The 22266-nt window shown below is 45.0% G+C and overlaps 1 protein-coding gene across 1 annotated transcript; it reads left to right on the forward strand.

Moving 5' to 3' along the window:
• Positions 1-20588, forward strand: LOC112239020 (zinc finger protein 558-like). The gene is made up of 5 exons (XM_042314414.1): positions 1-101; positions 2992-3243; positions 11884-12120; positions 18380-18625; positions 19623-20588. Exons 2-5 carry the CDS (start codon positions 3138-3140, stop codon positions 20507-20509), a joined length of 1476 nt encoding a protein of 491 aa, XP_042170348.1. The 5' UTR covers positions 1-101; positions 2992-3137; the 3' UTR covers positions 20510-20588.
• The last annotated feature ends 1678 nt before the right edge of the window (positions 20589-22266 follow it).

The raw sequence follows: 22266 nt of genomic DNA on the forward strand, positions 1-22266 counted from the left end.
CTGTGGTGGTGGGGGACAGGAAGTTCCGGTTTGTCGCTCACCATTCTTCATAATAAAGAAAACGCCCGAACTGTGCTTTCCCTTTCTCGTTATTTCTACAGGTATGTAATAGCACGTTTAAACTGCCTAATATCGAAATGACGTCATAACATGTTAGATAACACATCCGTCAAGCTGTTGGGGCGGCAGGTAAGCCTAGTGGTAAGAGCGTTGGGGCGGCAGGTAAGCCTAGTGATTAGAGCGTTGGGGCGGCAGGTAAGCCTAGTGGTAAGAGCGTTGGGGCGGCAGGTAAGCCTAGTGATTAGAGCGTTGGGGCGGCAGGTAAGCCTAGTGATTAGAGCGTTGGGGCGGCAGGTAAGCCTAGTGGTTAGAGCGTTGGGACAGTAAATATATAAAATAGGTTTCTGGATCGAATCCTAGAGCCGACTAGGTAAAAATGTGGCCTTCTGCTCCTGAACAAGGCTGTAAGAATTTTTCTTAACTGACTTGCCTAGTTAAATAAAGATAAAATAATGTTTGGGAAAGGTTTTGTCTTATTTTTCTGTCCACCCGAGTGAGCGAAGAACGTGATAAAAAAATATTTTACAAGCACATGGCGAGGTGTCCACCACACGTTTAAAATTGTGAGGATTTCCAGGTTCATACTCAGTGGGTTTCGCCTGGGGATGTTCTGTACAAAAAAGTTGTGGAAAGTTGCAGATAGAAATGTTTGAATAGAACTGACATGATTCCTAAGAATCAGAGGCATGTTTGTTCTACATGATACATTTCTATCTGAATGTGGCCAACGTCTCCGTCCTCCACCTATGTGAAGCTAGCTACAATAACGATTAGCCTCAAACGTAGAATTTTCGGTTCACCCTGATTTGAAAGTAAATGCAAACTGATACAAATTAATGGAATCAAGTCATATTTGGACTAGATAACGCCAAACATGGTTGCAATGTTACTTAATAAAAAATGAATTACAATAATTATTTAGTTTGAAAATAAACAACAAAACTGTTATAATCCCACTGTGGATTTATTAGACCATATAATTGCATTGGGGACGTTTTTATATATACTTATAGAACGGGTTGGTTTGTGCACCCAGGAAACGGGTGACACCCACAGAATACAATTACCAATAGTTAACACACAGGTCCGGTCACACACATTTCCTAGTTAGCAAAAGTCCAGATGGACATTGTCATTTATTGCCATGGTAACAAATCCCTAACTTGCAACCCATATGACCCCAAACTGTTCACACCCCTCTTGTTGGTGGAGAGAACATTTAGCAGTTTTAAAGGTAATATCCCACAACCCTCTTGTTGGTGGAGAGAGCATTTAGCAGTTTTAGAGGTAATATCCCACAACCCTCTTGTTGGTGGAGAGAGCATTTAGCAGTTTTAAAGGTAATATCCCACAACCCTCTTGTTGGTGGAGAGAGCATTTAGCAGTTTTAGAGGTAATATCCCACAACCCTCTTGTTGGTGGAGAGAGCATTTAGCAGTTTTAAAGGTAATATCCCACAACCCTCTTGTTGGTGGAGAGAGCATTTAGCAGTTTTAGAGGTAATATCCCACAACCCTCTTGTTGGTGGAGAGAGCATTTAGCAGTTTTAAAGGTAATATCCCACAACCCTCTTGTTGGTGGAGAGAGCATTTAGCAGTTTTAGAGGTAATATCCCACAACCCTCTTGTTGGTGGAGAGAGCATTTAGCAGTTTTAAAGGTAATATCCCACAACTCTACACATTATATGATGGGGCCAAGATGTGTTTTTGGGCTGTTTTAAAGCAAGTTTCCTGCAATTCTACACATTTCCATTTCTGTGTGTTTATATGATACCAGGGGTCGAAGCCCAACCAAACAGTATTATTATGTATATTTTTGGGGGACCCGGGGTCCGTATTGACCCCGTTCAGTTACAGTCTACCAGTTGAGTATGGAGGGTCTTTTGTTTGTGTTGGACATTCATATTGCACTCTACAGTCTTACCCATGGATTGTTCAGCCTACTCAGTGACACCCACAGAACACAACTATGTAGAGTTTACACAAATATTAGCATCTCAGCTCTACTGCAGGACTCTGAAACCTCTGTTGTCTGGGATTTGAACCCTGTCAGCTAAATTGTCATGATCATCAGTGGTTTCAAGTTTCTCTGTACATTTTTGAGGAGATGATCACAGCAATAAATTAATACTTCTGCATTTCCCGCTGTGTTAAACACATTGATTCTCATTGCCAAAAGGCTCAGGATAACTCCTGATGAAGTTGGGTAGCTGATGGGTCTATTCAGCTCTTAAATAGACAAAACATTTAATCACAGGAACCAGCCAATGCAACTGCCTACAACATGGATGGACGTTCATAACATTCCATTGCAGGCCGACACTGTAAGACCCTAGAAAGGACGGACCGACGTCGACATCTTTTGGATGTCATTTTTTAAATTTGGCCCAAACATTAGACCTGAACAAATCTGAACCAATCACTCAGACATCATTAGGCAGGTTTCCATTGACCCAGGTGCATTCGACTAAAGCAATGTTGCTAAAATACGGTGAAGACACTATTATTCAGGAAAATAGTACTTAGTGCTGCCTAAAACATACTGCAAACTTGTACTGAATGTTTTATTGTAATTTATGCGTTTATGTAAATTCAGGAGATCTACTATAGATTAAGTTCACTTAAGTTGTGTGGCTTAATTTAAAGCATGTACTTTGTGTCTAATGTGAATTAATTAATGTTTTGTTGTCAATGCTTAGTTACCAGATCTATTGAAATGAGATCAGTTCTTGACTTGGACAGGAGCTCATCAGAGCTGAGTACCAGCACCTCAAATTTCTACTGTTTGAGCTCATGTTCCTCTTATAGAATATTAGCTCAACAGTATTGTGGAGTTCCTGAACCTAAATATAAACAATATTTTTAGAGAATAAAGAAAGTGCCAGAACTGTCAAGACTAACTTTTGTGTCCGGTTCTCTTTATTACTACAGGCCGACTCAGATTAAGTCTGAGGTCGGTAACGTCAACAGTGAGGACAAACCCAGCCTGCCTCTCTCCTTCCACACTGAGTCCAAACCTACAGTCACTGGGTCCTGATTGTGACAGTAGAGCCCAGTTTTTACAGCAGGATCCAGAGATGGCATCAGTGAAGCTGGAAGACTGCAGTCAAACACTGGAGTTGAATGTCAACATTAAAGATGAAGAAGAAGAGGAGGAGAAGATTGGAACATCTGTTTCTCATGGTAAGAGCAGGTTCTAACTAACTAAGTTTGTTTTTCATTCCAACTTCCCACTGTGTATGAAAAGTTGCAGTAGAACTGTTTCATGATGAACTGTTTCAATGAGAAGGTAGATGTTATTTCATGCTACTGAGACGTGCATGGTTTGACACCAGCACCAGAGAGGAGACTAAAGAGGTGAAGTAGACAAACTGCCAGTGTTTTAAAGTTCTATGAAACAAAACCTGAGATACTTTTAGAATAGTTGTATTCCCCTTTTGCATTGCACAGCCTATTTATATGAATACTTACAGGTAGCCTAGTGGTTAGAGCGTTGGGGCCAGTAATCGAAAGTTTGCTGGATCGAATCCCTGCGCAAACAAAGTAAAAGTTTTTTACACAGTTCCCCGGGTGCCAAAGACGTGGATGTCCATTATGGTAGCCCCCCGCACCTCTCTGATTCAGAGGGGCTGAATTACTTGCTGTTTGGGGTTTTAGGCTGGGTTTCTGTACAGCACTTTGAGATATCAGATGATGTAAGAAGGGCTATATTAATATATTTGATTTGGGTTGAATGCGGAAGACACTTTTCAGTTGAATGCATTCAGTTGTACAACTTACTAGGTATCCCCTCTCTCATTCAGAAAGTATTTAGACCCCTTGACTTTTCCCACATTTCTAAAATGGATTAAATAAATAAATGAATCTTCATCAATCTACACACAATACCCCATAATGATAATATAATAATACCCCATAATGTCAAAGAAAAAAAGGTTTTTAGAAATGTTTTCATGAGATGCAGTGCTTCCAGCCCCTTGAAGCGTTGAAGGTCCCCAAGAACACAGTGCCCTCATCATCATTCTTTCCCCCCCACATATACTTATTAGTTCCATGTAGAACAATTACAAAAATACAATTGTATTTTCTCTTTTCACCCCCCAACCCAAAGAGAGATGAAAACATGACAACCAAACATAAAGAAATCCAATAATATAAATAAATAAAGGTAAATATACAGTTGTAGATAATGCAGATTACGCTTCGACTAGAGCCAATATTCACATAAAATATAGAGAATATACAGATTTACAGTTCCAATGCTTCTACAATATCATCAGTTTGCAAAAACTCATTAAACAGATCCCAAATAGATGGGATTTTTTTTTCTTTTAGGGCTTTCTTTTTCACTATATAAGTACATTTTTCAAGAGCCAGGCTTGATGTTAATTATTTTAACCAATGACCAAGTGAGGGGGAACTGACATACTTCCAGTGGAGAGCAATTGAACATCTAGCTTGTAATAGACAGAGGTGAAACATTTTTAAAATTTTCCCTCCTATGTAAAGAGATATTCTCTGGGTAAAGATTTAGGAGGCATAGTTTATGGATTAGTGGTATTGGGGTAGAGGTCATCTCAGAGATATAGCTCAGTACTGAGCTCCAAAACATTTGCATCTCAGCACATTCCTCCAGGCAATGATACAAGGTGCCTTGAACACACAGGTCTGGGTTATTAGGGTCAAATCTCAAAATATATTTGCAAATAAAGTCATTAAAAATCCTACAATGTGATTTTCTGGATTTTTTGTCTTCTCATTTTGTCTGTCATAGTTGAAGTGTACCTATGATGAAAATTACAGGCCTCATCTTTTTAAGTGGGAGAACTTGCACAATTGGTGGCTGACTAAATACTTTTTTGCCCCACTGTACATATACATATGAGATGAGTAATGTAGGGTATGTAAACATTATATTAAGAAGCATTGTTTAAAGTGGCTAGTGATATATTTTACATCAATTCCCATTATTAAAGTGGCTGGAGTTGAGTCAGTGTGTTGGCAGCAGCCACTCAATGTTAGTGGTGGTTGTTTAACAGTCTGATGGCCTTGAGATAGAAGCTGTTTTTCAGTCTCTCGGTCCCTGCTTTGATGCACCTGAACTGACCTCGCCTTCTGGATGATAGCGGGGTGAACAGGCAGTGGCTCGGGTGGTTGTTGTCCTTGATGATCTTTATGCCCTTCCTGTGACATTGGGTGGTGTAGGTGTCCTGGAGGGCAGGTAGTTTGCCCCCGGTGATGCGTTGTGCAGACCTCACGACCCTCTGGAGAGCCTTATGGTTGTGGGCGGAGCAGTTGCCGTACCAGGCGGTGATACAGCCCGACAGGATGCTCTCGATTGTGCATCTGAAGTTTGTGAGTGCTTTTGGTGACAAGCCGAATTTCTTCAGCTTCCTGAGGTTGAAGAGGCGCTGCTGCGCCTTCTTCACGACGCTGTCTGTGTGGGTGGACCAATTCAGTTTGTCCGTGATGTGTACGCCGAGGAACTGACAACTTACTACCCTCTCCACTACTGTCCCATCGATGTGGATAGGGGGGTGCTCCCTCTGCTGTTTCCTGAAGTCCACAATCATCTCCTTTGTTTTGTTGATGTTGAGTGTGAGGTTATTTTCCTGACACCACACTCCGAGGGCCCTCACCTCGCTGTAGGCCGTCTCGTTGTTGTTGGTAATCAAGCCTACCACTGTAGTGTCATCCGCAAACTTGATGATTGAGTTGGAGGCGTGCATGGCCACGCAGTCGTGGGTGAACAGGGAGTACATGAGAGGGCTCAGAACGCACCCTTGAGGGGCCCCAGTGTTGAGGATCAGCGGGGTGGAGATGTTACCTACCCTCACCACCTGGGGGCGGCCCATCAGGAAGTCCAGTACCCAGTTGCACAGGGCGGGGTCGAGACCCAGGGTCTCGAGCTTGATGACGAGTTTGTAGGGTACTATGGTGTTAAATGCTGAGCTGAAGTCGATGAACAGCATTCTCACATAGGTATTCCTCTGGGTTAGGGCCTATTTGGGCGGTAAGCAAATTGGAGTGGGTCTAGGGTGTCAGGTAGGTTGGAGGTGATATGGTCCTTGACTAGTCTCTCAAAGCACTTCATGATGACGGAAGTGAGTGCTACGGGGCGATAGTCGTTTAGCTCAGTTACCTTAGCTTTCTTGGGAACCGGGACAATGGTGACCCTCTTGAAGTATGTGGGAACAGCAGACTGGGATAAGGATTGATTGAATATGTCCGTAAACACACCAGTCAGCTGGTCTGCGCATGCTCTGAGGACGCGGCTGGGGATGCCGTCTGGGCCTGCAGCCCTGCGAGGGTTAACACGTTTAAAGGTTTTACCCACATCGGCTGCAGTGAAGGAGCGTCCGCAGGTTTTGGTTGTGGGCCGTGTCAGTGGCACTGTATTGTCATCAAAGCGGGCAAAGAAGTGGTTTAGTCTGTCTGGGAGCAAGACATCCTGGTCCGTGACGGGGCTGGTTTTCTTTTTGTAATCCGTGATTGACTGTAGACCCTGCCACATACCTCTTGTGTCTGAGCCGTTGAATTGTGACTCTTCTTTGTCTCTATACTGACGCTTAGCTTGTTTGATTGCCTTGCGGAGGGAATAGCTACACTGTTTGTATTCGGTCATGTTTCCTGTCACCTTGCCCTGATTAAAAGCGGTGGTTCGCGCTTTCAGTTTCACACGAAAGCTGCCGTTAATCCAAGGTTTCTCATTTGGGAATGTTTCAACCGTTGCTATGGGAACGACATTGTCATTGCACTTTCTAATGAACTCGCTCACCGAATCAGCGTATTCTTCAATGTTGTTGTTGGAAGCAATGCGGAACATATCCCAGTCCACGTGATCGAAGCAGTCTTGAAGCGTGGAATCAGATTGGTCGGACCAGCGTTGAACAGACCTGAGCGCGGGAGCTTCTTGTTTTAGTTTCTGTCTGTAGGCAGGGAGCAACAAAATGGAGTCGTTGTCAGCTTTTCCCGAAAGGAGGGCGGGGGAGGGCCTTATATGCTTTGTGGAAGTTAGAATAGCAATGATCCCAGGTTTTACCAGCCCTGGTTGCGCAATCGATATGCTGATACAATTTAGGGAGTCTTGTTTTCAGATTAGCCTTGTTAAAATCCCCAGCTACAATGAATGCAGCCTCAGGATATGTGGTTTCCAGTTTGCAAAGAGTCAAATAAAGTTTGTTCAGCGCCATCGATGTGTCTGCTTGGGGGGGAATATATACAGCTGTGATTATAATCGAAGAGTACTCCCTTGGTAGATAATGCGGTCGACATTTGATTGTGAGGAATTCCATTTTTTAAATTTTTTTATTTCACCTTTATTTAACCAGGTAGGCTAGTTGAGAACAAGTTCTCATATACAACTGCGACCTGGCCAAGATAAAGCATAGCAGTGTGAACGGACAGCAACAGAGTTACACATGGAGTAAACAATTAACAAGTCAATAACACAGTAGAAAAAATAAAAAAGAGTCTATATACATTGTGTGCAAAAGGCATGAGGAGGTAGGTGAATAATTACAATTTTGCAGATTAACACTGGAGTGATAAATTATCAGATGGTCATGTGCAGGTAGAGATACTAGTGTGCAAAAAATAAATAAAATAAAATAAATAAATAAAAACCGTATGGGGATGAGGTAGGTAAATTGGGTGGGCTATTTACCGATGGACTATGAACAGCTGCAGCGATTAGTCAGGTAAACAGAAGGACTTGAGTTCCTGTATGTTGTTGTGATCACACCACGTCTCGTTAATCATAAGGCATACGCCCCTGCCCCTCTTCTTACCAGAAAGATGTTTGTTTCTGGTATTTAATACACAAAAAAACACGGTATAGAAACAATACAACGGTCCGTGAAATATACCGGTACCACGAATAAACTGGCGGTCATACAAAGCCCGGCAACAAAATACCAGCCGTCAGACACAGTCTTCAACATAGAACAAACACGCACACATACATGTGTGAAACAGAGGGTTAAATACTGAATCTGTAATGGGGGAATTGAAACCAGGTGTGAAAAAACAAATGGAAAATTAAAAGTGAATCGGCGATGGCTTGAATACCGGTGACGCCGAGCGCCGCCCGAACAAGGAGAAAGACTGACTTCGGAGGAAGTCGTGACAGTAACCCCCCTTGAGCCGCGCGCCGACACCGGCCTCGGGCACGACCCGGAGGACGAGGCGTAGGGTGACCTGGATGGAGACGGGAACTCCTGCAGCATCGACAGGTCCAATACGTCCTCCACCGGCACCCAGCATCTCTCCTCCGGACCGTACCCCTCCCACTCCACGAGGTACTGAAGGCCCCTCGCTAGACTCCTCGAGTCCAGTATGGCTCGAACTGCATACGCCGGGGCCCCCTCGATGTCCAAAGGGGGCGGAGGAACCTCCCGCACCTCAGACTCCTGGAGTGGACCAGCCACCACCGGCCTGAGGAGAGACGCATGGAAAAAGGGGTTAATATGGTAATCGGGGGTAGCTGTAACCTGTAACAAACCTCGTTCAGTCTCCTCAGGACTTTGAATGGCCCCACAAACCGCGGGCCCAGCTTCCGGCAGGGCAGGTGGAGGGTCGAGAGTCACCGCTACGGTCTGCGCCAGTCTTCTGACGCCTCCCGGCCCACTGAAGGTGCACATGAGCGGCATCCCATGTCTCCTACGAGCGCCTAAACCAGTCGTCCACCGCAGGAACCTCGATCTGGCTCTGATGCCTAGGTGCCAGAACCGGCTGGTACCCCAGTACGCACTGGAAGGGGGAGAGGTTAGTGGATTAGTGGCTGATGTAGAAATGCGATACCCTAGGAAGGAGACGGCCTGTTGGAAGAACAGGCATTTCTCAGCCTTGACGTACAGGTCATGCTCCAACAGTCGTACAAGTACCCTGCGCACCAAGGACACATACTTGGCGCGTGTAGAGGAGTAAATCAGAATGTCATCGATATACACCACTACACCCTGCCCGTGCAGGTTCCTGAAAATCTCGTCTACAAAGGATTGGAAGACTGATGGAGCATTCATCAACCCGTATGGCATGACAAGGTACTCATAATGGCCTGATGTGGTACTAAACACCGTCTTCCACTCTTCTCCCTCCCGGATACGCACCAGGTTGTAAGCGCTCCTGAGATCCAATTTTGTGAAGAAGTGTTCCCTGTGCATTGACTCGATCGCACTGGCTATGAGAGGCAGCGGGTAACTACCTCACAGTGATTTGGTTAATGCCTCGATAGTCAATACATGGGCACAGACATCTATCCTTCTTCTTCACGAAAATAAACTCGAGGAGGCAGGTGAAGTGGAGGGCCGAATGTACCCTGCCCCAGAGATTCGGAAACATATGTTTCCATTTCCTCCCCGTCTCCTCTTGCGACAGGGGATACACGTGACTCCTGGGAAGTGCTGCGTCTACCAGGAGATTTATCGCACAATCCCCCCGTCGATGGGGTGGTAATTGAGTCGCCTTCTTCTTACAGAAGGCGAGAGCCAAATTGGTATATTCAGAGGGGATGCGCACGGTGGAGACCTGGTCTAGGCTTTCCACTGTAGTAGCACCGATGGAAACCCCTAAACACCTCCCCGAGCACTTTCGTGACCACCCCGTGAGAGAGGTCTGTTGCCACGAAATAGTGGGGTCATGACAGGCCAACCAGGGTAGGCCCAGTGCCACGGGAAATGCAGAAGAATCAATAAGGAAGAGACTGATTCTCTCCTTGTGACCCTCCTGCGTAACCATGCCCAGAGGAGTGGTGGCCTCCATAGTTAGCCCTGACCCTAATGGTCGACTTTCTAGGACGTGCACAGGGAAGGGCATATCGACAGGAACATTGGGGATCTCTAAACTATGGCCAAATGATCTGTCAATAAAATTCAATCTACGAGCGCCTTATGCTGGGAATTCTGTGAAATCTCAAGAAAATTAATAAACAAAACCATGTGAGCAACCAGTGGCTCTGGGTGAGCCTGGTGCCGACTCACCTGGGGTGACACGAGAGTGCCCTGCCTGCTGCCTCGACTCCCAGAGGAACCTTCCCAGCACCGACCGGCAGTGTGCCCTCTGCGGCCACAGATGGTGCATGGAATGGCCCCGCCTCCGGTTGCCCTAAGTGCAGCACCTCCCAGCTCCATGGGCGTCGGAGTAGTGGTGCTGGGGGATGGAATCGACAGACCCCGATCTGGATGTTCGCGGGTAGCCAGCACGTTATCCAGTCGGATGGACAGGTCCACCAGCTGGTTGAATATGAGAGTGGTGTCCCTGCAGGCCAACTCCCGACGGACGTCCTCGCGCAGACTGCACATGTAGTGATCGATCAGGGCCCTGTCGTTCCATCCCGCGCCGGCGGCCAGGGTCTGGAAGTCCAACACGAACTCCTGTGCACTCCTCGTCCTCTGCCTCAGGTGTATGAGACGTTCACCCGCCGCTCTACTCTCAGGCGGGTGGTCAAAGACTACCCGAAAGCGGCGGTTGAAATCCCAAAATGGTCCAACACGGCTTCTTCTTCCCGCCATAAGACGTTGGCCCACTCCAGGTCCTTCCCTGAGAGGCAGACCACGCTTTCACGGCCTGAGGGAGGTCGGTGGACGGTTGCCAGGTAGAACTCTAGCTGGAGCAAGAACCCCTGACATCCCACCACCGTACCATCATACTCCCTCGGGAGGGCGAGCCGAATCCCACTGGGACCAGGTGAAGGAGGGGTGATTATAGTTGAAACTGGTGGTGCTGGTGGAGACGCTGGAGGAATTCCTCCTCTCTTCCATCGCTCCATGGTTTGCAGCACGCGGTCCATGGCGCTGCCGAGATGCTGGAGAATAGCAGCGTGTTGCTGGACTCGCTCCTCGATCCCTACTGAGGTATGTGTTTCTGTCAAGGATGTGGGTAACTGGTGAAAAGGAGTCAGGCACAGGAGAGTTGAGATGCGTGGACGACGTATTTAATACACGAAAAAACACCAGTATAGAAACAATATACCGGTACCACGAATAAACGGGCGTAGATACAAAGCCCGGCAACAAAATACCAGCCGTCAGATACAGCCATCAACATAGAACAAACACGCACACATACATGTGGAAAACAGAGGGTTAAATACTGAACATGTAATGGATTGGCGATGGCTAGAAGACCGGTGACGTCGACCGCCGTGCGCCGCCCATGACCGTTCCTCTTATAGAATATTAGCTCATCAGTATTGTTCAGCACCGTGCCTAAATATAAACAGTACCGGCACCTATTTCAGTCCAAGTCAAGCACTGAATTAGATTGAACATATATTATATTTTTAGAGAATAAAGTGCCAGAACTGTCAAGACAATAACTTTTGCGTCTTTCTCTTTATTACTACTGGCTGACTCAGATTAAGTCTGAGGCCGGTAACATCAACAGTGAGGACAAACCCAAGCTGCCTCTCTCCTTCCACACATTTTGTGGTTGCACAACTGTGTTGTGTTTTTGAAGTAATACAGTGAATACAAGGTTATTCAGGAAAATAAAACTAACCAACCAAAAATAGCACATCGTGCTGCCTAAAACAAACTGTAACCTTGTACTAAATAGTTTGAGTGATTTATGCATTTATCTACTACAAGGTTAAGTTTTAGCTCAAATGTATTATGAAGCTCCTGCACCTAAATATAAACAGTACCAGCGCACAATGAGTATCGACAACTATTTCAGCACTGAATTACACAACTAAGTTCAGCACTGAATTAGGTCATTGAACAAGAAAAAATATTATATATTTAATAGAGAGTAAAGTAAGTGCCAGAACTGTCAAGACAATAACTTTTGTGTCCGTTTCTCTTCTACTACTTGCCGACTCAGGTATGAGGCCGGTAATATCAACAGTGAGGACAAACGCAGGCCTCCTCTCTCCTTCCACACTGAGTCCAAACCCACAGTCACTGGGTCCTGATTGTGACAGTAGAGCCCAGTTTTTACAGCAGGATCCAGAGATGGCATCAGTGAAGCTGGAAGACTGCAGTCAAACAATGGAGCTGAATGTCAACATTAAAGATGAAGAAGAAGAGGAGGAGAAGATTGGGAAATCTTTTTCTCATGGTAAGAGCAGGTTCTATCTATCTAAGTTTGTTGTTCATTCCAACTTCCCACTGTGTATGAAAAGTTGCAGTAGAGCTGTTTCAATGAGAAGGTAGATGTTATTTCATGCTACTGAGACTTGCATGGTTTGACACCAGCACCAGAGAGGAGACTAAAGAGGTGAAGTAGACAAACTGCCAGTGTTTTAAAGTTCTATGAAACGAACCTTGAGATACTTTTAGAATAGTTGTATTCCCCTTTTGCATTGCACAGCCTACTTGTATGAATACTTACAGGTAGCCTAGTGGTTAGAGCGTTGGGGCCAGTAACCAAAAGTTTGCTGACAAAGTAAAAATCTGTCTTTTTCCCCTGAGCAAGGCACCCACAGTTCCCCGGGCGCCAAAGACGTGGATGTCCATTATGGCAGCCCCCCGCACCTCTCTGATTCAGAGGGGCCTCTCTCACATATATTAATTAGTTCCAAGTAGAACAATTACAAAAATACAATTGTATTTTCTTTTTCACCCCCCCAACCCAAAGAGAGATGAAAACATGACAACCAAACATAAAGAAATCCAATAATATAAATAAATAAAGTATAATATACAGTAGTAGATAATGCAGATTACGCTTCGACTAGAGCCAATATTCACATAAAATATAGAGAATATACAGATTTACAGTTCCAATGCTTCTACAATATCACCGGTTTGCAAAAACTCATTAAACAGATCCCAAATATTATGAAACTCTGGGGCTTTCTTTTTCACTATATAAGTACATTTTTCAAGAGCCAGGCTTGACGTTAATTATTTTTACCAATGACCAAGTGAGGGGGAACTGACATACTTCCAGTGGAGAGCAATTGAACATCTAGCTTGTAATAGACAGAGGTCAAATTCTTTTTTATTTTCCCTCCTATGTAAAGAGATATTCTCTGGGTAAAGATTTAGGAGACCTAGTTTATGGATTAATGGTATTGGGGTAGAGGTCATCTCAGAGATATAGCGCAGTACTGAGCTCCAAAACATTTGTATCTCAGCACATTCCTCCAGGCAATGATACAAGGTGCCTTGAACATACAGGTCTGGGTTATTAGGGTCAAATTTCAAAATAATTTGCAAATAAATTCATTAAAAATCCTACAATGTGATTTTTTTTTTTCTTCTCATTTTGTCTGTCATAGTTGAAGTGTAACTATGATGAAAATTACAGGCCTCTCTCATCTTTTTAAGTGGGAGAACTTGCACAATTGGTGGCTGACTAAATACTTTTTTACCCCACTGTACATATACATATGAGATGAGTAATGTAGGGTATGTAAACATTATATTAAGAAGCATTGTTTAAAGTGGCTAGTGATATATTTTTACATACATTTCCATCAATTCCCATTATTAAAGTGGCTGGAGTTGAGTCAGTGTGTTGGCAGCAGCCACTCAATGTTAGTGGTGGTTGTTTAACAGTCTGATGGCCTTGAAATAGAAGCTGTTTTTCAGTCTCTCAGTCCCTGCTTTGATGCACCTGAACTGACCTCGCCTTCTGGATGATAGCGGGGTGAACAGGCAGTGGCTCGGGTGGTTGTTGTCCTTGATGATCTTTATGGCCTCCCTGTGACACCGGGTGGTGTAGGTGTCCTGGAGGGCAGGTAGTTTGCCCCCGGTGATGTGTTGTGCAGACCACACAACCCTCTGGAGAGCTTTATGGTTGTGGGCTGAGCAGTTGCCGTACCAGGCGGTGATACAGCCCGACAGGATGCTCTCGATTGTGCATCTGTCGAAGTTTGTGAGTGCTTTTGGTGACAAGCCGAATTTCTTCAGCTTCCTGAGGTTGAAGAGGCACTGCTGCGCCTTCTTCACGACGCTGTCTGTGTGGGTGGACCAATTCAGTGTGTCCGTGATGTGTACGCTGAGGAACTTAAAGCTTACTACCCTCTCCACTACTGTCCCATCAATGTGGATAGGAGGGTGCTCCCTCTGCTGTTTCCTGAAGTCCACAATCATCTCCTCTGTTTTGTTGATGTTTAGTGTGAGGTAATTTTCCTGACACCACACTCCGAGGGCCCTCACCTCCTCCCTGTAGGCCGTCTCGTTGTTGTTGGTAATCAAGCCTACCACTGTAGTGTCGTCCGCAAACTTGATGATTGAGTTGGAGGCGTGCATGGCCACGCAGTCGTGGGTGAACAGGGAGTACAGGAGAGGGCTCAGAACGCACCCTTGAGGGGCCCAAGTGTTGAGGATCAGCGGGGTGGAGATGTTGTTACCTACCCTCACCACCTGGGGCGGCCCATCAGGAAGTCCAGTACCCAGTTGCACAGGGCGGGGTCGAGACCCAGGGTCTCGAGCTTGATGACGAGTTTGTAGGGTACTATGGTGTTAAATGCTGAGCTGAAGTTGATGAACAGCATTCTCACGTAGGTATTCCTCTTGTCCAGATGGGTTAGGGCCTATTTGGACCTATTTGGGCGGTAAGCAAATTGGAGTGGATCTAGGGTGTCAGGTAGGGTGGAGGTGATATGGTCCTTGACTAGTCTCTCAAAGCACTTCATGATGACGGAAGTGAGTGCTACGGGGCGATAGTCGTTTAGCTCAGTTACCTTAGCTTTCTTGGGAACCGGGACAATGGTGACCCTCTTGAAGCATGTGGGAACAGCAGACTGGGATAAGGATGGATTGAATATGTCCGTAAACACACCAGCCAACTGGTCTGCGCATGCTCTGAGGACGCGGCTGGGGATGCCGTCTGGGCCTGCAGCCTTGCGAGGGTTAACACGTTTAAATGTTTTACTCACATCGGCTGCAGTGAAGGAGTGTCTGCAGGTTTTGGTTGCGGTCCGTGTCAGTGGCACTGTATTGTCCTCAAAGCGGGCAAAAAAGTTATTTAGTCTGTCGGGGAGCAAGACATCCTGGTCCGTGACGGGGCTGGTTTTCTTTTTGTAATCCGTGATTGACTGTAGACCCTGCCACATACCTCTTGTGTCTGAGCCGTTGAATTGTGACTCTAATTTGTCTCTATACTGACGCTTAGCTTGTTTGATTGCCTTGCGGAGGGAATAGCTACACTCATTGTATTCGGTCATGTTTCCGGTCACCTTGCCCTGGTTAAAAGCAGTGGTTTGTGCTTTCAGTTTCACGCGGATGCTGCCATCAGTCCACGGTTTCTGGTTTGGGAATGTTTTAACCGTTGCTATGGGAACGACATCGTCAATGCACTTTCTAATATACTCGCTCACCGAATCAGCGTATTCGTCAATGTTGTTGTAGGAAGCAATGCGGAACGTATCCCAGTCCACGTGATCGAAGCAGTCTTGAAGCGTGGAATCAGATTGGTCGGACCAGCGTTGAACAGACCTGAGCGCGGCAGCTTCTTGTTTTAGTTTCTGTCTGTAGGCAGGGAACAACAAAATGGAGTCGTGGTCAGTTTTTCCCGAAAGGAGGGCAGGGGAGGGCCTTGTATGCGTCGCGGAAGTTAGAATAGCAATGATCCAAGGTTTTACCAGCCCTGGTTGCGCAATCGATATGCTGATACAATTTAGGGAGTCTTGTTTTCAGATTAGCCTTGTTAAAATCCCCAGCTACAATGAATGCAGCCTCAGGATATGTGGTTTCAAGTTTGCAAAGAGTCAAATAAAGTTTGTTCAGGGCCATCGATGTGTCTGCTTGGGGGGGAATATATACGGCTGTGATTATAATCAAAGAGAATTCCCTTGGTAGATAATGTGGTCGACATTTGATTGTGAGGAATTCTCATTTTATTTTTTTATTTTTTTATTTCACCTTTATTTAACCAGGTAGGCTAGTTGAGAACAAGTTCTCATTTACAACTGCGACCTGGCCAAGATAAAGCATAGCAGTGTGTACAGACAGCAACAGAGTTAATAACACAGTCGGAAAAAAAGAGTCTATATACATTGTGTGCAAAAGGCATGAGGAGGTAGGCGAATAATTACAATTTTGCAGATTAACACTGGAGTGAAAAATGATCAGATGGTCATGTGCAGGTAGAGATACTGGTGTGCAAAAAAGTAAATAAATAAAAACAGTATGGGGATGAGGTAGGTAAATTGGGTGGGCTATTTACCGATGGACCATGAACAGCTGCAGCGATTAGTCAGGTGAACAGAAGGACTTGAGTTCCTGTATGTTGTTGTGATCACACCACGTCTCGTTAATCATAAGGCATACGCCCCCGCCCCTCTTCTTACCAGAAAGATGTTTGTTTCTGTCGGCGCGATGCGTGAAGAAACCAGCTGGCTGCACCGATTCCGTTAGCGTCTCTGGAGTGAGCCATGTTTCCGCGTAGCAAAAAACGTAACAGTCTCTGATGTCTCTCTGGAATGCTACCCTTGCTCGGATTTCATCAACCTTGTTGTCAAGAGACTGGACATTAGCGAGTAGTATGCTAGGGAGTGGTGTGCGATGTACCCGTCTCCGGAGCCTGACCAGAATACCGCTTCGTTTGCCTCTTTTACGACGTCGCTGTTTTGGGTCGCAGGCTGGGATCCATTCCGCTGTTGTCATATCGATCCCGTTAACTTTTTAGGGTTGTAATCCCGTTAAGGTATTATCACGTTTGGTAAAGTTTTGATGTTTTATTTTTGTGTGAAACCGAGTGATTGTGATCAACTATTTTACAAGTCACATAGCTAGAAGCTTTTGGTTTGTCTGAATAAATGTACATAATTTCCTCAATGTAGTTTTAATAAAGAATACAAGTATTTGAGCTTTCTGAGTTTGTTTAGCATGTTATTCATTTTGTGTCAAATTCAAAAGCTGGTAAAATGGAGCTGTCCACTCTGTCTGCTCCAACGGACTTCAGTGCTGGTGCAGAGAGACAATTTCATGGTCACACTCCAGTTTTGAAGCTTAATGTAATGATCATCAGTTTTCTACATGTGTACTAATATTGAGACACCTTCAGTTGTTTCTATCTTTATCTATAAATGTTACTATGGTGTGAACAGAAAATACAATACCTGAAGACCAGGTTAAAACTAAACTTGTACTAAATGTTTTTTTTGCCATTTATGTGAATTGGGGAAATCTACTTTAGTTTAAGTGCACTTACTTTGTGTAGACTAATTTTAAAGGTTGTACTTTGTGTGATATGAATGTTTTGTTGTCAATGCTTAGCTACCTGATCCATTGAAATGAGATCAGTGCTTGACTTGGACAGGAGCTCACTGGAGCAGAGAACCGGCACCTCAAATGTCTACTGTTTGAGCTCATGTTCCTGTCAAGGCTTTGGGTAACTGGTGAAAAGGAGTCAGACGCAGGAGAGTTGAGATGCGTGGACAAGGTATTTAATACACGAAAAAACACGGGTATAGAAACAATACAACGGTCTGTGAAATATACCGGTACCACGAATAAACTGGCGTTCATACAAAGCCCGGCAACAAAATACCAGCCATCAGATACGTATGTATGTGGAAAACAGAGGGTTAAATACTGAATCTGTAATGGGGGAATTGAAACCAGGTGTGAAAAAACCAAAGACAAAACAAATGGAAAATGAAAAGTGGATCGGCGATGGCTAGAATACCAGTGACGCCGAGCGCCGCCCGAACAAGGAGAGGGACCGACTTCGGAGGAAGTCGTGACAGTAACCCCCCTTGAGCCGCGCGCCGACACCGGCCTCTGGGACGACCCGGAGGATGAGGCGTAGGGTGACCCGGATGGAGACGGGAACTCCTGCAGCATCGACAGGTCCAATACGTCCTCCACCGGCACCCAGCATCTCTCCTCCGGACCGTACCCCTCCCACTCCACGAGGTACTGAAGGCCCCTCGCTAGACTCCTCGAGTCCAGTATGGCTCTAACTGCATACGCCGGGGCCCCCTCGATGTCCAAAGGGGGCGGAGGAACCTCCCGCACCTCAGACTCCTGGAGTGGACCAGCCACCACCGGCCTGAGGAGAGACGCATGGATAATATGGTAATCGGGGAAGCTGTAACCTGTAACAAACCTCGTTCAGTCTCCTCAGGACTTTGAATGGCCCCACAAACCGTGGGCCCAGCTTCCGGCAGGGCAGGTGGAGGGTCGAGAGTCACCGCTACGGTCTGCGCCAGTTATCTGACGCCTCCCGGCCCACTGAAGGTGCACATTAGCGGTGTCCCATGTTTCCTAGGGGCGGCACTTTGGTGGCGTACCTGAGCTCTGAGAGAGCACGTGTCCTAACCCAGCCTCGGACCTGCGTCCACCTCCACTATGAACGCCAAAGAGGTGCCAGAACTGTCAAGACAATAACTTTTTGTGTCTGTTTCTCATTGTTACTACAGGACTAGAATTAAGTCTGAGGCCGGTAACATCAACAGTGACGACAAACCCAGCCTGCCTCTCTCCTTCCACACTGTGTCCAAACCTACATTCACTGGGTCCTGATTGTGACAGTGGAGCCCAGTTTGCTCTGCAGGATCCAGAGATGGCATCCGTGAAGCTGGAAGACTGCAGTCAAACACTGGAGCTGAATGTCAACATTAAAGATGAAGAAGAGGAGGAGAAGATTGGGAAATCTGTTTCTCATGGTAAGAGCAGGTTCTATCTAACTAAGTTTGTTGTTCATTCCAACTTCCCACTGTGTATGAAAAGTTGCAGTAGAACTATTGATGATGAACTGTTTCAATGAGAAGGTAGATGTTAATTCATGCTACTGACACTTGCATGGTTTGACACCAGTATTGCCAGCATTTGTTTTATTAACTGAGCTATCTGGAGTGATCAGAGAGTAGACTATTTTTATTTTTATTTTACCTTTATTTAACTAGGCAAGTCAGTTAAGAACAAATTCTTATTTTCAATGACGGCCTAGGAACAGTGGGTTAACTGCCTGTTCAGGGGCAGAACTACAGATTTTTACCTTGTCAGCTCGGGGGCTTGAACTTCCGGTTACTAGCCCAATGCTCTAACCACTAGGCTACCCTGCTGCCCCGACTAAAGAAGTGAAGTAGACAAACTGCCAGTGTTTTAAAGTTCTATGAAATGAGTCCGTGTAGTTTCTAACCCTTGTGATAGTGAGTGGAGGATGATATGAAATTAGTCTGTGTAGTTACTAACTCTTGTGATAGTGAGTGGAGGATGATATGAAATTAGTCTGTGTAGTTACTAACTCTTGTGATGGTGAGTGGAGGATGATATGAAATTAGTCTGTGTAGTTACTAACTCTTGTGATAGTGAGTGGAGGATGACACTCCCCTTTTTAGCTTTCATCTCTTACCCACTTTTAGAATAGTTTTATTCCCCTGTATTGTACAGCCTACTGATATGAATACATATGTCACCCGGTACAGACAGAAGAGGACCGGCCACCCATTTGAGCCTGGTTCCTCTCTGTTTCTTCCAAGGTTCCTGCTTTCTAGGGAGTTTTTCGTGGCCACTGTGCTTCTACATCTGCATTGCTTGCTCTTTGGGGATTGCGGGTTGGTTTCTGTAAAGGACTTTGTTACAACTTATGTAAAAAGAGCTTCATAAAATACATTTGATTGACATGTATTTCACACCAATTGACTGGTTGTTCTGATATAGTTCACACAGGAGACCATGTTGAGACATTCTCTACATCCAGAGAGCATCAGCAGGAAGATCACAGAGCAAAGATGTCTCACCACTGCCCACATTGTGAGGAGATTTTCCCATTTCTACCAAAGCTAAAAATACACCTAAAAATACACACAGGAGAGAAGCCTTACTCCTGCTCTGAATGTGGAAAATGCTTCAAAACATCAACTGAACTAAAAGTTCATCAGAGGACACACACAGGAGAGAAGCCTTACTCATGTTCTGAATGTGGAAAATGCGTCAAAACATCAGCATCACTAAAACTTCATCAGAGAACACACACAGGAGAGAAGCCTTACTACTGCTCTGAATGTGGTGCGAGTTTCTCTCAACTGGGCCACCTAAAAAGACATGAACATATACACACAGGAGAGAAGCCTTACTCCTGCTCTGACTGTGGAAATAGGTTCTCTCTAATGGGTACCTTAAAACAACATGAACGTATACACACAGGAGAGAAGCCTTACTCATGTTCTGAATGTGGAAAATGCTTCAAAACATCATCATCACTAAAAAGTCATCAGAGAACACACACAGGAGAGAAGCCTTACTCATGTTCTGAATGTGGAAAATGCTTCAAAACATCAATATCACTAAAAGTTCATCAGAGAACACACACAGGAGAGAAGCCTTACTCCTGCTCTGACTGTGGAAAGAGTTTCTTTCACCTGGGTACCTTAAAACAACATGAACGTATACACAAATTAGAGAAGCCTTACTCCTGCTCTGGCTGTGGAAAGAGATTCTCTCACCTGGGTACCTTAAAACAACATGAACGTATACACAAATTAGAGAAGCCTTACTCCTTTTCTGACTGTGAGGCAAGTTTCTCTCGTCCGGACACCTTAAAATGACCTGAACATATACACACACAGGAGAGAAGCCTTACTCCTGCTCTGACTGTGGAAAGTGTTTCTCTTGAATGTGCCATTTCAAAAGACACCAAGGGAAACACAAGTGGAGCCTTACCACTGATCTGACTATAGAAAATGTTAAAACACCAGCTGAGCTTAACGGTCATTAGAGAGAAGACAAAGGAGATAAGCCTTACTTCTGCTCTCAATGTTGCAAGAGTTTTTCCCAATTGGGCAATATAAAAACACCAACGGCTACACACTTTGAGAAGCCTTATCACTGCACTGACTGTGGGAAGAGATTCTACAGATTGGGCCAATTAAAAAGACAAGAATGTATACATAAAGGAGAGAAACCTCATCAGTTTTCTTAGACCAGCTAAGATTAGACACTCCACTTAATTATCATGTCATTAAATAATTGGCAACGTTGAATTGGATCAAATGAAGAAAGTGTAGAACACTATTGTAATCCTATAGTTTCTCACTGTGAGAGAACAATGCAGAGGAAAGGGAGTGTTATAGAATGTTAGCCTCTCTTTACTGATCAGTGTGCACCTTGTCAGTTTTGGTGTGTTTTGTTAGCTTCTACTGTAAAGATATTGAGATTACCTTGAATTTGCTTTTAGGGTTGAATATCCTCTGTGAGGCATCTCACAATGGAGTCTGATGGGTGACTGGGTGGTACTGCTTCCCTCTACAGTTTTCTGTGGGAATGAGCTAGTAGACACAACATACACTGATTTTGCTAAACATTAAGGACACCTGCTCTTTTCATGACATAGACTGACCAGGTGAACCCAGGTGAAAATTATAATCCTTAATGATATACAGTGGGGCAAAAAAGTATTTAGTCAGCCACCAATTGTGCAAGTTCTCCCACTTAAAAGATGAGAGAGGCCTGTAATGTTCATCATAGTTACACTTCAACTATGACAGACAAAATTAGAAGAAAAACAATCCAGAAAATCACATTGTAGGATATTTTATGAATTTATTTGCAAATTATGGTGGAAAATAAGTATTTGGTCACCTACAAACAAGCAAGATTTCTGGCTCTCACAGACCTGTAACTTCTTCTTTAAGAGGCTCCTCTGTCTTCCACTCGTTGCCTGTATTAATGGCACCTGTTTGAACTTGTTATCAGTATAAAAGACACCTGTCCACAACCTCAAACAGTCACACTCCAAACTCCACTATGGCCAAGACCAAAGAGCTGTCAAAGGACACCAGAAACAAAATTGTAGACCTGCACCAGGCTGGGGAGACTGAATCTGCAATAGGTAAGCAGCTTGGTTTGAAGAAATCAACTGTGGGAGCAATTATTAGGAAATGGAAGACATACAAGACCACTGATAATCTCCCTCGATCTGGGGCTCCACGCAAGATCTCACCCCGTGGGGTCAAAATGATCACAAGAACGGTGAGCAAAAATCCCAGAACCACACGAGGGGACCTAGTGAATGACCTGCAGAGAGCTGGGACCAAAGTAACAAAGTCTACCATCAGCAAGGGCATTGAAGATGAAACGTGGCTGGGTCTTTAAGCATGACAATGATCCCAAACACACCGCCCGGGCAACGAAGGAGTGGCTTCGTAAGAAGCATTTCAAGGTCCCGGAGTGGCCTAGCCAGTCTCCAGATCTCAACCCCATAGAAAATCTTTGGAGGGAGTTGAAAGTCTGTGTTGCCCAGCAACAGCCCCAAAACATCACTGCTCTAGAGGAGATATGCATGGAGGAATGGGCCAAAATACCA

This window comes from Oncorhynchus tshawytscha, unplaced genomic scaffold, assembly GCF_018296145.1.
Source record: "Oncorhynchus tshawytscha isolate Ot180627B unplaced genomic scaffold, Otsh_v2.0 Un_contig_5960_pilon_pilon, whole genome shotgun sequence".
In the NCBI taxonomy this organism is placed as follows: Eukaryota; Metazoa; Chordata; class Actinopteri; order Salmoniformes; family Salmonidae; genus Oncorhynchus; species Oncorhynchus tshawytscha.